We start from the raw sequence: 16,547 nt of genomic DNA, 5'->3' as shown, positions 1-16,547 counted from the left end.
AAATACGTATTCAAATCCCTTCAAGTTTTTTTCTCATAAATTACTTTTCAATGACATATATCTGCTAAAATCTATCCCAACAATCCGAAAAATTACATTTAAAAAGTATAAAAGTAATTTACATGTTTGTTTAAGCAAATTTTCTCAATTTATAGAATATGTAACATCACAAAAGTGTCATTCATATATAAATTATGTGAAAATAAAAAAAAATTAATATAGGCCTGTAGCAAAAATCATATCTGGTAAGGGGGGGGGGGAAAATATTCCTCAAGCACCTGTGGAATGATTAAGCTTTAAAAGTTGTTTCAACTGAACATATATACACGTAACAATAACTATATAAGTGATCCATTGTATTTACTTTAACTGATATATGTTCTCTTTTGATCAAATTCGTTTATGATTTGGGTTTATTTCCAACACATTTATTCAAGTATATATGTATATGTAAGAATTTTACATAATCCCTAAAACACAACCTGACTTGGGGGGTTATCAGGTTTCTATAACTCACCCATTCATACCGATTTGGCTTTCACTCAAAAGACAGAGGAGATAAGGAGAAAAAACGATTACTCTGTCTCTTTATATATATATAAATCATACAAGCCTAATCAATACTTTATCTAGTTACACTATTTTGTTTTTAAAGATTAAAATATGGTTCTATCTGTGATTGGGTGTTTTTTTCTAACTGTCCTTTCTGGCATATTTCATTTTATCAAATAAAATCTGCAACATTACTATTTTAACCTGAAGATTTTATTTGATAAAATATGTCAAAAATCCATGAACCTCGTACTTCGAGTTTGAAAGACATGTACCTTTGAATAACTTTATTCGTGACCATAGATTTTAAACTGTCGGTGCTTTGGCTTTCATATACAGATGTATATTTCTTATGATGATACCTTTTTCATTTATCTACTGAGTATTTTATCTCTTTTTCATTCCCCTGTATCGATCCCTGGCCCGATACTTGGATTTAAGAGTTCAAGTTATTTGCTAGCAAGCAATTATAGGGAAACATTTTTCAACAAATTATTTTCGAAAATGTATTCAATTTCACAGTAAATATCTTTTTTTAATTTACATTTTTTTTTAAAGAAAGTTCGATTACTATTGTGATTCAAATTATGATTCATTGGCCATTATTAAAAAATTTAATATATTGAAGAATTTCATGAATTGACTTTTTTTCTGACGAAGTGATTATTTAAGGAATATTAAATACTTCTTCCAAATTTTACTTATAATAGCTAAATTCGGAAATAAATATTTTATGTCATAAATAAATCTGTATATAAATTTTTATAGAAGGTATTTCTCTCGTTTCTCCTTTTCCTTTCTTTTCTCTCTCTCTTTCCCCTTCTCTCTCTCTCTCTCTCTCTCTCTCTTCAATAAAAGTGTTTAAATACACATATACATGTATTTAAGGAATAACTGTTTAATTTTTGAATTTCATACTGTGATCAATCGAGTGGCTTGCATGATAATTTGCATAAACGCCGAAGGCCGAGTCATTTCGGAATTTATTTGCAAAAGTTTTAAATTTATAATTATAGATATATTTGGATCGATGAAACGTTTAATTAAACAAACCCCATATCCATGTCAGGTTCTTTTCTCAATCGTTTTTTTATTATGTATATCTTAATTAAAAATTTTACAGGAAGAAATAATTTTGCCCTGTAGGCTTTACTGGGAAGAAACTTTGTAGGAAGTGGATGACTGAAATATAAATTTCTCTAAAGCCAAATGTTCTACACATTGGAAAGGAGGAAAAAGGAAGAAAAAACGGCTAGTGTTATAAAATAAGAAAAAAAACTATTTTCCTAATCAGTTTTCTTCTGTTTTAAAGAAAGGAAGAATCCTTGCATTTTCCAGCCTTTTCTGAAATTAGAGTGCAGAGGATATTTAATTTTTTTTTCAATGTACTAACTTCATTGTTCTACAATAATACCACACACTGCAGAATATTACTTGTATTTCGCGACTGTTGCACTGTGACGGTTTTGTTTCTACTGATTAAGTAGTCAGGGATTTCTATAAAAAAAAAAATCCTGAAACGAAAACAGAAAAAAAAGAAATATCTGCATGCCCAAATATTAAAGCTACAAAAAGGCAATTAAGGAAAGAGGAATAGAAATTAAATTCGTTCATATTCAATACCATGAAATGAATGATCGCGATGTTTTCTGCTAACTCCAAGGACGGAAATCTAGATTAAATTCAGTTATCGAAAATAAAATTATTCAGGTTTAAATAAAATAGACTAAACTTTTGGACGACATACTAAAAGTAGAATAACAGAGATCGAAGAAAGGTGAAAATAACGTAATGCTGTTTTACCAACTTATCTTTTTTTTATTTGATAGCAAAAGATGCTTAAATTTGAACGCGTTGTTACAACGCTTTAAAAATTAGGCACTTTGAAAAAAAATTTATATTTTCTTAAAGCGAGCAAGCGAGAGCACTTTGAAAAAAAAAAATTTTTTTTCAAAGTGCGTTCTTATAACCATATTTTTTCACTTTGAAAAAAATATAAAGATTGATCAAAATGTTTTTAGCCAATTTTAATTTTAAATAACAGATCCTGATTAATAACATTTATGATAAAGTCACTGTAGCCAGCCTACATGAATGACGATATTAAAATGTGTGTAAAAAAAAGGGAAAATTATAGGGTCTTGAAAAAAAGGCCCGAATGAAAAGCAACCGGTTAAAGGTCACCTGATCACACAACAACTTTCCAGTGATTAAATTTAGATTCCTGTTTTAAGCCAGATGCTATGGCATACACAATTTTAATACATCATTGATCAATCATAATTACACTTAGCAGTTGCTTAATTAACACTTAATAGAATATGGCAAGGCAAAGGAACGAAAAAAAATCATTTCAACTAATCAATTATTTTAGGCAAAAATAAATTTTGTTCGAAAAAATTATTTAAAATTATCACACATTGCAAATTTTTAAAGGCATTTGTATCTTTTCAAAAATTATTATATTTACATCCAAGGATCAGATTTCAAACAATTCATTCATTTTCAGAAAATTCATTGCGTAAATCACTGCACAACTACCCCTGACCCTGGGGCCTTGAAATTAACAATTCTTGATCATGGCTGTTGGTTCATAATTATATAGGTTAGTTCAACTGCTTAATACCTATAGAGAAGAAGATTTTCACTTTAAATTCATGAATTTTCAATATAATCATATAAATATAACACAATAAAATGTCCCCGTTTGTTATTGAGGTCCTAAAATTTATAATTTTGGTACAGACACTCTTGCTTATCATAAAAAAAATCTATTTAATATCCAGGATTAGAGAAGATTTTCAAAGAATTCATGTATTTTCCCTATATAACAACTAAAGAAACCATTACACCAGAACCCCTGAAATTACTTTTACAATTTTGGCAGAGGCAAATTGTCATAACTATTAAATAAATGTTTATTTAATAACCAGGAGCAGAGAAGAACCTGTTTTCAAAGAAATAATGCATTTTCACTATATACTTATTTAGCCCCACCCTAGCAAAGCATTTTAGGGCCATGAATATTGAAATTTTGGTATTACATCGATGTGATTACAATATAAATGAGTTTGACTGCTTGATGTCCAGGAAAAAACAATGTAAGATTTTTAAAGATTGCATTAATTTTAGTGGTTTTGGCCCCACCCCTCAATATGATTATCTACCGAGAATAGGGATCATGAAATTCACAATTTTTGTTCCCCAATTACCCTTAGATGCCTTGTGACAAATTTGGTTGAAAAGTTATGCAAGAAGAAGCTAAAATGTTTGTTAAAAAATTAATGAGCGTAAAATATAGTTCATTGATTATTGAATTCATATTATGAAATACGAATTAAGTTCATTAATTCGTTTTATTTTTTTAAACTTCTACTCTGATCTTTGATGTATAAAAGGTGTATATGGGGCATTAACCCAGCTTCAAACAATTAGCATTTATCATAATAAAAAGTTTTGATTGTTCAAAACCATGAAAATTCTTTCTCTCTCATACATTTTACTGTACTTAAAAATTTCTAGTTTTCATCTGTTTTTATTAACTCTTTATTATTGAAAGTTTTCAACTTCATAATAGTTAGGTTAATACATAATTATATGAATACTTTGAGTATAGCATATACATCGAGACTGGGCGAAGGGCCAGGGGTTACATTGAATGTCTGGTTGCTCTTGCCCTCCCTTACATTGGACACATATATACATCGTATAAGCATTGAAAATGCAGCGTACCCTTTTTAGGACAATTGAATAAGGTAGTTTTTTATGTTTGTATTGGAAAGATAAAGATTTGATACTGAAAGATCTTTTACCTTCTCCTCTTTTCCGACGGCAAAATCAATATTTTTGAGGTTAGGGTTAGGCTTTTTTTTGAAAAATAAATAAATAAAATATTTCCATGACTAAAATATTTTTTTTTTTTGAAAATGCGTTAATGTCTCCATGATAAAACATATTGATGTAACTATTAACGCACTTTGAAAATTTTTTTCAAAGTGCGTTGAGTCGCGAAATTTAACGCACTTTGAAAATTTTTTCAAAGTGTGTGGTATTGTTGTTTTAACGCACTTTGAAATTTTTTTTCAAAGTGCGTAATTTTTTCAAAGTGCGTTGCCACAACGCGTTCTTCCGATTATTTTTTTAACATTTTTTACAACACAGATATATTATAATGCGCTGACTCTCAGAGGAAAATTTTTTATAGGAAATGAAAGTACTAAATCTCTACTTTATGTTGATGATTGAAATAGGACGTAAGGACTTGGTCGGTTAATTAGTATATTGCCAGGGCCATTTTATGGAGTACGTGATTCTACCTCTTTCTGTTCTAATTTTTAACTATATATTGTAAGAAATAAATGAATATGCCGAGTCAACAATATCGATAAGTTTGAACAGTTTCTACTTCTTCCAGAATAAAGCATGGCGGATGTATTCAATATGATTAGAATATTTATTAGAGTTAAATTCAACATACAAGGAAATAATATTTTTATAACATTATTTCTTCAAAACGTTTGGTAATTTGACCTTAAGGGAAAAAATTTAAGAATTTTTTTAAAAATAAGCAAACATCATGAACGCGAATGGTCCTTGTTTCATACCAATATACAATCTCACTTTAGCACATGCTTGAAGCAGAACATACAATATTACATATTACAAAGGTTAAGAGTATAAGGCGTGGTAGGGAAGAATTATATATATTTTTCCTGTTAATCTGGCAGTAATTTAAGTAATTGATCCTCTACTTTCAGGAACGAGGCTGGGTGCCGGAAGCGGCAATAGTTAGTGTATGTATGTGTATAATGATAATTGTCTACACCTTCACTTTTGTGCTTTATATTTCTTAGCCGTACTTTTCGACCTAAGGACTGAAACAAATTTGTCATATCTTTCGTTCATTTGGACTTATTCTTCTCTGTAGAACAGTCATTGCCAGTGTTAACTTTTAAGAAGAAAATGAGCCTCTGTACGACACTATCGTTTTGCCTTACCTTGGTATGTTTGGGACAGTCCCTACAATTTAGCTGCTCTTCCGAGCCAAAATGCACATGTTATTACGAAAGAGGGATGCTGAGCGTCAATTGCAGCTCGCTTAACCTGACTCACCCACCGAATTTTCAACAAAATGTTAGATGCATCTATCTAAACAACAACCGTCTTACGGAAATACCTACCGACATGCCACAGGAGATTGTGCGGCTAGATATAAGTGAAAATAACATCCGAAATCCCCAAAAGGCTGTTCTGTCAAGATACAGACATTTGGAATGGTTAAATGTTGAACGTAATTGTTTATGGCAAAAATACAAGGAATGGCCATCACGCTTTTTCGAGAACCTGACAAAACTTGATACTCTTCTCATGAAGGATAATTGTTCAAAAATATCTTATGATACGATCAAGGAGATGAAGTACTCTAAAAAATGCTTTTATGGACTTTCTTCATTACGGCATATCGAGCTGAATGGATTAGGTGGCCATAACTTTGAGGAAGCATTTGAAGCAAGTAATTCCATTGAAGTTCTTGTATTTTCGGTAACTGGTGGTTATTGTGCTCTGAATAGTATCGAGAGCCATACAATTAAAGTTTTCCAACGTTTGAAACATCTAACTTTATTTAACTGTAATATCAAGCACATACAGAAAGGAGCTTTTGCACACTTAAATGATCTCGTATCTCTGGATATTTCAGAAAACCCAGAGCTTACGCTATCTGTTTTAAGCAATATTACTTATGACCTGCAGTATTCAAAAATCCAGACTTTGTTCGCAGATAGTCTTCATTGTAAACTCGGACTTTCTCTGCTACTAGGAATAAGCCATATAAAATATCTTAGAAATACGTCTCTGAAAGAGTTGTCACTGGCAAAGAACAGAATAGGCATCATTGAGCATCGACTTCCGGAATACCTTCCCAAGTCATTGAAATATATAAATATTGGTGATAACCCGCTTTTATTCGGGTCCTATGTTTACGAAGGTGTCTTTCTTTCAAATCTAGAAAGGTTAAGCATTGACCATACTGAAAGGGCTACACATTTTAGAACAGATTGTAATTATAACTCTAACAGTTGTGACAAGGTAAGAGATCTAAATGTCAATGAAACATTAAATGAAGGCTCAAAACCATTGTTTTATCCATCATGGTTTCAACAATTACCCCCAAAGCTAAAGTATCTTAGCCTGGCTAATCAGAAAATATACCTTCCTTTCTTGAAGAACATTGGATTTAGATCAAAGAACTCGTTAACACATCTGCATTTTCAAGGAAATCTGTTATATAATATACAGGAATTTAGTGGTCTCCAACACCTAAAGCACCTTGATCTGTCAAATAATTTTTGCTTCAACATTAGCAGAGAGTCATTTCGAGATATAACCGGCTTGTTGTTTCTGAATTTATCCAAAAATTTGTTAGGAAAGGAATTACAGCGTCAACATAAAGAACATGTATTTGACCAACTCCATAATTTAAAGATACTGGATTTGTCATATAACTGGATAACTCTTTTGCAAAAAGATTTTTTTGCCTCGGTGTCAAACATAGAACACCTCAACTTGAGTAATAATGAATTAGAGAGCGTCACCTTTGACTTGTCAGCTGCATTAAAATTGCAGAGCATAGATTTGTCTTCAAATAAAATTGTAATGTTGGACTCAAAATCGATGGACTTTTTAGATGCTTCTAGGGAGAAACAACTCTCTATCCAGATGTCAAACAACCCATTACAGTGTACGTGCCGAAGCATTGAGTTCCTAAAATGGATGAAGGCATCGTCAAACAAAAACTTCGTTGACCGAGAAAAATACACATGCGTATTCACAGACGGAAAAAAAATTGAAATGCGCAATTTGGCACATATAATTTTGTCTTTAGAACTTCAATGTGCGTCATTTACAACAACAATAGTGATAGTAACCATTATTTTACTGGTCACAATTATTCTTGTATCCATTGCGATAATGTATAGGTATAGATGGAAATTGCGATATTTGTATTACGCTGGTAAGAGAAGTTATAGAGGATATTCAAGTATCTTAGATACAGGGAGAGGGTATCAATTTGATGCTTTCATTTCGTACGCTGAAAGTGAAAGAGGAGAGTTTATACCAAACCTTTTGAAGCTAGAAAAGGAAAACAATTTCAAATTCTGTATACACAGTCGTGACTTCATAATTGGTGTTGATATAGCAGAAAACATAACTAATGCAATTCACAATAGCAAGCGTACTGTCTGTTTTCTGAGTAAAGCTTTTTTGGAATCTGAATTTTGCATATATGAGGCCCAGATGGCTCGAATGGAAAGTATTTACAGAGGAGGAGAAACAACATTATTTGTTGTTCTTGTGGACAAAGATCTTGGAGCTGTCTTGCCGCAATTTCTAAAAGACGTAATGAAAGAACAGACATATCTTGAATATGATCAAAATATTTCAGAGGAGTTCTGGAATGCTATGACTCAGGCACTGAAAGAAATGTAATGCAAAGTCAAGTAGGAATGATCAGGCTTTATAAAATTTGAATGTGAAAAATATGAGACCAGCAGCCATCTGATGAAAGAAAAGTATATATGCGTTCAAATACATTAAAGTTTCTAGAGCGAGGAAAATAAATCATTTTTCAAGTTTTTTTTTCCTTTTTTCGTCGATTGTTCTTTCTTTGGAGAATATACTATATCAATGTTACTCTGTAATTCTGAATATCATTGTAAGTCTATATCTTCTTTGTGCTACATGAACAATATTAACTGTTTTGAGCTTGGAAAACTTTAAATTTTTAGTAGAAATAAAACTTGTTATAAAGAAATACGTTCCAGCAAAACACTCTTCAACAAAACAAAATTGTTTGAAAGCAGCATATTATTATTATCTTATATCATTGCTTATTATTTTAATAGATGTAAGTTTTGTGTATATATTTCAATTTCTAAATTTTTTTCTCTGTGATAACTCCTTGAAAGTTAGCGGAGTTGATTTCTTGATTATTCTACCGGAATGTAAATTAGGCAGGTCGATAGGTCAAAAGCAAAGGAGGCCTAATATGCATGCAAATCTCGTGCGCATCTGTCTCTGTGTCTGACGCTAAGAAGGCCAAATATGCATGTAAATCTCGTGCGACAGCCTTTGTGTTTGACGTCAGGGGGCGAGGACTATTGTAATTGGCATGGGAGTCCTTGTGTAATTAAATCTACGCACACATTTTTAAAACTCTAAATCTACAATTTTATTTCACAATGAAAAGGAAATATAAGGAATCACTGTCTAGTTAGTATAGTATGCTAGGGACGCCTTATTTCCTGAAATCTGATTAAAAAAATATATGAGTTAATTTTACTTCCCCTAATTTAGGACTGTATTTATTGTGGCAAATGGACGGTAATAATAATAGCAAATGTGAACAACTCCAAGTACTGGTATTTAAAGGGAACTTGATTATACCCGAATCATTTTATTTCTTTTTATTCTGACAGAATATGGGTTTCGGTGATGAATTTTTCACTATATACAAATTTTGATCTGAATTAATGAGGTTACATCATATATTTAAAAAGTTTTTCTGGCGGATCGCGGTTCATGTTACGTCCAAAAAGGTTTTTTGTGTGACGTTAGAAAGACACTGTAACTTGGAAAGCGATTCTCAAATTTCATACCACGAATGGTCTCCATTTGCATTCACACGTTTGACACCGGCGTCTCAATAATGACACTTAATTGTTCAAAAATACCTTGAGAATGTTGTTCCCGATATTGGTCAATTTCTGACCTTAATCGTCCAAGTCCAACAACAGGACGTCTACATTTAGGTTTGATGTTATGCTTGCAACTAGGCACAGTTCTTGCATTTTTGCGCCTACAGTAAGACCGGGGATGCTACGAGCAGTCAAACATCCTGTCTGAAAGCAATTTCTACTGTAGTGTTGGCAAATCGGAATATCCGGTTAAAATAGCACTGACTGTACCCGGTTACTCATGAACGTGTTACAGTTTCCGTATTTATTATTTATTTCATCATTTTACTTATTGGAAGAAATAAACAACAAATATATATGAACTTTACAAATTTACAAATACGAATACAAATACGAACTCAAAAAAAAAACCTACATACAATATCTTCGAAGAGTTTTGATTTTAAATGTCACTTGAAACGGGGAGTTTATTTTTGTTTAAGAAAATAATTATATCAACATATGAAGAATATATATATGTCGCGATCAAGGATAATCAACATACCCTGTAAATGCTGGTTGTTTTTGTTGAGCCTTTTGCAAGTCGATGGTTATCGAATTATGTTTAAAACTCAAGTAATTTAGCATATTTGCAGTTCAACCCGTAAAGGACAACAACAATCATAATTTGAATTTTGATGTTAGATTTACCGATGCAGTTGCTTTAACAATATTTCGCATGCAACGCTTTTCACAAATTGCGGAGGCATCTTGTTAAAGTGTGTTTTTTTCTCTAACACGTTCCTCTACTTAAACATGGGTATTTATTTCCTCAGGTTTTCAAAACGCGACCCCTGGCAATTAAAAAAATTAAACTAATCAAAACAAATATCCTTTTTTTGAACCACTAGGGTAATATGCGGTTAATAAATTAGAAGAAATGTGTCAATATACATTTACATAGCATTAAAATTATTTTAAACGTTTTCAGTATGTGTAATGTTAAAGACTTTTATCCGAGTAACCGAAACAGTTTTACTAACCGATACATATTCCATCGTTGACGGTTAACCGGTTAACCTGTTTTTTTTTCTAGATATATGAGTCTGATATGGTTATCTTGGCAAATCGCACCTATTGTTTGAAGTCATGAACGTGGTCGATCCAAAGTATTGCCGCTTTGTTGGAAACGTCACCATAATGACTGGATGGTGTTTCTATGAACACCAAATAGTCGTGCGACAATGTTCTTTGCCGTTGCAGCCTGCAACAAATCAATAGCACGAAGACATTGATTTTCACTCAGCCTTGGTATAGATCAGTTACAGATTCTTATGATTCTAAAGTGATTTTAGTAACTCATGAAACAGTGCCGAGCTCAAATCTATTGTCATTATTATCACTACCAGTATCTATTAATTAACCGCTTATAACTAAAAACAATATGCTTTGAGTTTTATGTTTAATTTACCGATGCATTGCTTCTTTTTTCTGCTATTATAGAGAACGCCAAATGAGGCATGCAACGAGTTAACAAATAGGGTAGCATCTGAGCAACATCTCTGAATTTCTATGGCTCTCGTTCCTCTACTTGAGTGGCAACATTGTCTGTTTCCAGATGTTTTCAAAACAGATGTTTCATTAAAAAAAAACTGAAAAGAAATGGTTTAATGAGATATTTTTGTAATATGTTGCAATTGGTCTTGAAGATAATGTTCCTTTCTGTCTCAGCTTCCATATCAGTGAGGGATCTTTTTCGTGCCAGCACCTACTGCGAAAAAGGGCCTCGTTTTATAAGGTCTAATCTGAAGGACCGATCTCCACGTCCCACAGTTTACTGGAACCAGTATGAGAACCAGAACCACATGGAAAGAGTTTTAAACTGCTGAAATTGCCATCTTGTTTTGAACAAGAGGCCCATGGGCCAAATCGCTCACCTGATCACATGGGGTAGTTAAAAAACACAAATTAGGTTAGTATCTTAGTATTGAAAAGCTAACTTGACGGGGGAGGGGGATTTGAATTTTCTATTACTTGAGAATGTCACTATATCAATAAAGCATACATGTATAATTTAGCCATACTTAAAACGAAGATTTTTTAAAGATTTTTTCAACATATTACTCGATCTCCCATTGCAACCCCCCTCTCCCGAACAATATTTGATAAATTTAAATCTTTATTACTTGCAGATGCTAAAATGTCAATTTGACTTAACAAAACTTTTCTGTTTTGGAGAAGATTTTTCCCATATCTTTAAGTATATTCATGTACATGTTTCTCATATATGCAGAACATCCCTCATTGTGGCCACACCCTAGCCCCCGGGGTCATGATTTTAATAAACTTGAATCTACACTATCTGCACTAAAAGCACCTAGACAAGAGTTTCCTCTTTCCTGGCCCAATGGTTCTGCAGAAGAAGAGTTTTAAAAGATTTTCCCTATAGATTCATATGTAAAACTTCACATGTGATCAGTCATTGTGGCCCAGCTCTACCCCCTGGAGTCATGATTTGAACAAACTTGAATCTACCTGAGGATGCTTCCACTTCCACATCCTTCCTGGCCTAATGGTTCTAGAGAAGCAAAACGATACCATTAATTTTTCATTAATTCATAATTATCTCCCCTTAGAAGAGGACTTGGCCCTACATTTGAGCACACTTGAATATCATTTACCCAGGAATGCTTTTTGGCAAGTTTGGTTGAAATTGGCCCAGTGGTTCTTGAGAAGAAGATGAAAATGAGAAAAGTTTACAACGACGACAACGCCAACGACAACGATGACAGACAAATTTTGATCAGTAAAACTCACTTGAGCCTTCGGCTTAGGTGAGCTAACAAAGCTGAAGGTAACTCCAGAAAAAAAAATCTTGCCATAACGAGGTATGCACTATTTCAAATAAGGACAAGAAAGATTCCATAAAAACTTTCGACAAGAGGAAGCAAGTAGAAGAAAACATAAACACTATTAATAGAGACATAAAAGATTTTGGTTTGAAATGTCCAAGACATAATCATGTCAACAGAATACTAATTCCTTCGCTTTTAGAAGCTAGAACAACTTAGACAGTCGACTCACCCTAAATACTCCAAATGTTCATTCTTGCTTAAGAAAGTTATCATTCTCAAAAAAAGAAAACATTACAAAATGATATTCCAACTCCTTGAAAAAAATTAATGATTCCGAGAAAGAATTTTGCTCACAGAAGACGTAGTCAAGCAAATTATCATAAAAATGTTTGTTTTGATCCATCTTTACATTATCCTGCAAATGATACAAAACCAAAGGACAATACTTATCAGTCCCCACAATTGTTTCCCTTTTCGTTTCCTTCAACCCCTAAACGAATCCTATCCCATTCTCCAATTAAGAAAATAGTCTTTTTCACCCAAGATCAGTACCAACAAGCACCACTACATGTAATATATATATATTTAGAAGAAAACAATGTCAATCCCTTTGAAAAGTGACATTATTTTCGTAGCAAGTGCAGTATGAGTTCAAAGCATTGCAGATGACACAAAAGAAACAGAGAGGATAAGGATAAAGATTGATTGATTGTATGTTGTTTAACGACCCTCTCGGGAATTCTTAATTTAGATGGACTCCACTTGCCGGTGAAGAACTACAAATTTTGTCATATACTCTGCACTCAGGGCCATTTAAGTAATGAATCATTATTTTTTGAGTGATATAGTTTCATAACTGCAACGGTGTGTGCAAACAAATTGAATAACGCGCGTTAGCGCGTTATGAAAATTTGTTTCCACACACCGATGCAGTTATGAAACTATATCACTCAAAAAATAATGATTCAATGCTTATATTTACATTTTCAAAACATTCTACCTTAACTGCAAATGTGATTTCTATTTAAAAACCTATGTATTATCCTTCGTGTAAGCTACATTTAATGGATCAGCCAACGTAACAGCCTCTGATCAATTTGAACGTGATTTTTTGAATTTCGCTTGTGACGTTGCACTTCCTTGGCGTTCAACGATTATGACGTCAAACTAAAACGCATGTTTTAACCTCTTGGCACCCTGTCTGTGTTATATGGTGTTTTGAATGCAATAGATTTCCATTCATTATACCCGCACTTTCTAAAGAAAGTTCGGGTATATTGTTGTTACTCATGTACGTCCGTCCGTCCGTCCGTCCGTCCGTCTGTCACACTTTTCTTCCCTGAACTCCTCCTACATTTTTCACAGTAGCTTAATCATCTTTTGGGAGATTGTTGGGGGTGTCATGTAGATGTGCAGTAAGGTTTCTGTATTTTGATTTTGCCCGGGGGTCAAATGGGGGTAGAAAATGACGTTTTTATGTAAAAAGCACCGTCTTCCCTGAACTCCTCTTACATTTGACTAAGTTGCCTAATCATCTTTTAAGAGATGTTTGGTGGTGTCATGTAGATGTGCAGTAAGGTTTCGGAATTTTGATTTTGCCCTTGGGGGTCAAATGGGGGTCGAAGAATGATGTTTTTTATGCAAAAAGTCCCGTCTTCCCTGAACTCCTTCTACATTTTACACAGCAGCCTAATCGTCTTTTGAAAGATGGTTTGTGGTTTCATGTAGATGTGCAGTAAAGTTTCGGAATTTTGATTTTGCCCCAGGGGATCAAATGGGGGTAAAAAAATGACGTTTTTTATGCTAAAAGCACCATCTTCCCTGAACTCCTTCTACATTTTACACAGCAGCCTGATCATTTTTTGGGAGTTGGTTGGTGGTGTCATGTAGATGTGTAGAAAGGTTTTGGAATTTTGATTTTGCCCCAGGGGGTCAAATGAGGGTCATAAATTGTTTTTTATGCAAAAAGCCCCGTCTTCCCTAAACTCCTCTTACATTTTACTCAGTAGCCTAATAATCTTTTAAGAGATGGTTGGTGGTGTCATGTAGATGTGCAGTAAAGTTTCGGAATTTTGATTTTGCCCTTAGGGGTCAAATGGGGGTCGAAGAATGATGTTTTTTATGCAAAAAGTCCCGTCTTCCCTGAACTCCATCTATATTTTACTCAACAGCCTAATCATCTTTTAAGAGATGGTTGGTGGTGTCATGTAGATGTGCAGTAAAGTTTCGGAATTTTGATTTTGCCCTTAGGGGTCAAATGGGGGTCGAAGCATGATGTTTTTTATGCAAAAAGTCCCGTCTTCCCTGAACTCCATCTATATTTTACTCAACAGCCTAATCATCTTTTAAGAGATGGTTGGTGGTGAGATGTATATGTTCAGTAAGGTTTCGGAATTTTCATTTTGCCCGGGGGAGGGGGGGTGTTAAATCGGGGTAGAATTTTTTTTTAACATATATTGGATATGTTTAATCACCCTGCTTTCAAGAACTTCCCTAATATCTTATGCTGCAATAGCTTTAAACCATGATCATTTAGAAAATGATTGGTTTGTTTGCATATGTGTAAAATGGTTTCAAAATTTGAATTTTCATGTGGATGGCAAAAAGGGGCAGGAAAAATGTGGCACCTCCCTAACCCTGGGGGTCATGATTTGTACAAACTTGAATCTACACCTCTTGAGAATATTTCCATATTAATCATGCTCTTGGTGTTCTTGAAAAGAAGAATTTTGAAGAATTGAAACTAAAATATAAATAAATTGGATATAGATAATAAATTCTCATCAAATTATGTATAAGTGCATGCTAAACATAAAAATGTCTTAAATTATTTCTTTAAAACTAAGCAAAATACAAATTAAAGAGGAGGGAGGTCAAGGTCACAGGAATGTGCAAGATGAAGTTTTTGATGCAGCTGAATAGCTCTCACTAATACATATCAGCATATTATGTTTGATAAAAATATCTTGAATGATTTAATGAAACTGAGCTTAACACTTTGTTTTTAGAAAAGAGAGGTCAAAGGAAAGGTTGGGGTCAAAATGTTGTTCTAGTTGAAAATCTTACATCAGTGTGAATTTACTATTAGCATATGAAGTTTGATAAAAATATAATTAATGGTTTATTTAAAACTTAGATATACACATATTTTAAAAAGCGAGGTCAAGGTCAAAAGAAAATTCAAGGTCAAAATAAGTTAATGCAATGATAGCTCTCATCAGTATGTATTAGCATATGAAGTTTGATAAATATATCTTGAATTGTTTATTCAAAACTGATCTAGTCTAAGACATTAATTTTAGAAAAGTGAGGCCAAGGTCACAGGAATTGTCAAGGTAAAAAAAGAGTGAAGCATTGTAAAGCTTACATCAGTACGTATCATCATGTGAAGTTTCATTACACAACTTGAATCACACTAATTTTAAGAAAAGTTAAGTGAAGGTCAAAGGAAAGTCAAAGTCAAAAAATATTGCCGCAGTTGGATAGTTTACATCAGTATATGCATCAACATATAAACTTTGATAAAAATATCTAGAAAGTTTCTTTGACAGATGGAAGGGTGGAGGACAGACATGACAAAAACTATACATGTATTCCTAAACATGGCGTAGCATAAAAAACTTGAATCTTCATTATATGAGGATGTTTCCATATCAAGATTATACAAGCAAATTCAAAGAATTGTGGTCCTATGCTTTCTGTGTTTCAGTGAATGGTATGCCATAATTTATTGCAGATTGTGTGTCAAATATGCACCCCTATCATATGTCACTTTATGAAAATTAGGTCAAAGGGGGGAAATCATCGCATGCTCGAAATATTTTGTTGCAGGTAAAGTACATGTCAAATATAAAAAGTCTCATCTCTTTTCAATCAAAAGTTATATATATATATATAAATATATAATATAATATTTTTGAAAAGTAGGTTAAACGTCTAGGTCAAGGTCACAGAGTCAAAAGTCATGATATATTTAGAAAAGTCTTTTCACATGTAATATACATGTATAATTTAAATGCCATATCTTTTCTCTTTCAAAATGATTAATTTAAAATGTTATTTCTTGGAAAGTAGGTAAAATTTTAAGGTCAAGGTCTCACTTGGGTTAAAAAATCATAGTACTTTTAGAAAGTTTTGTGGTAATGTACATGTGAAGTATGAAAGCCCTATCTCTTATTATTCAAAAGTTATGACCAAGGTTAAATTTATTGTGACAGATGCACATACTGTCAAAGATGGCCAGACTGACAGACAAATAAGATTTAATATTCCCTCCCTTTCCCCCAAAACGGGGGACAATAATGCCCTTGCTGTTCTTGAGAAGAAGATTTATGATGGAAAAAATCCCCTGCATATTTCTTAACGCAAATCAATATTGTGTTTTTATGTAATTTAATTGTTTGTTTGTTGTTAAACATCCCTCTCAGGAATTTTTCACTCAAATGGAGATACCACCACTTGAAAA

General features: G+C 33.0%; 1 protein-coding gene across 1 annotated transcript; it reads left to right on the top strand.

Annotated features, from left to right (window-relative positions):
* Positions 1-5,314: 5,314 nt before the first annotated feature.
* On the top strand, positions 5,315-8,378 carry LOC134241909 (toll-like receptor 4). Its single transcript, XM_062723923.1, has one exon. It carries the CDS (start codon positions 5,515-5,517, stop codon positions 8,038-8,040), a length of 2,526 nt encoding a protein of 841 aa, XP_062579907.1. The 5' UTR covers positions 5,315-5,514; the 3' UTR covers positions 8,041-8,378.
* The last annotated feature ends 8,169 nt before the right edge of the window (positions 8,379-16,547 follow it).

The sequence above is a fragment of the Saccostrea cucullata genome, unplaced genomic scaffold (genome assembly GCF_032062105.1).
Source record: "Saccostrea cucullata isolate Sc308-1 unplaced genomic scaffold, CSIRO_AGI_Scuc_v1 ctg15265, whole genome shotgun sequence".
Lineage (NCBI taxonomy): Eukaryota > Metazoa > Mollusca > Bivalvia > Ostreida > Ostreidae > Saccostrea > Saccostrea cuccullata.
This window is presented reverse-complemented; position numbering and strand designations above follow the sequence as displayed.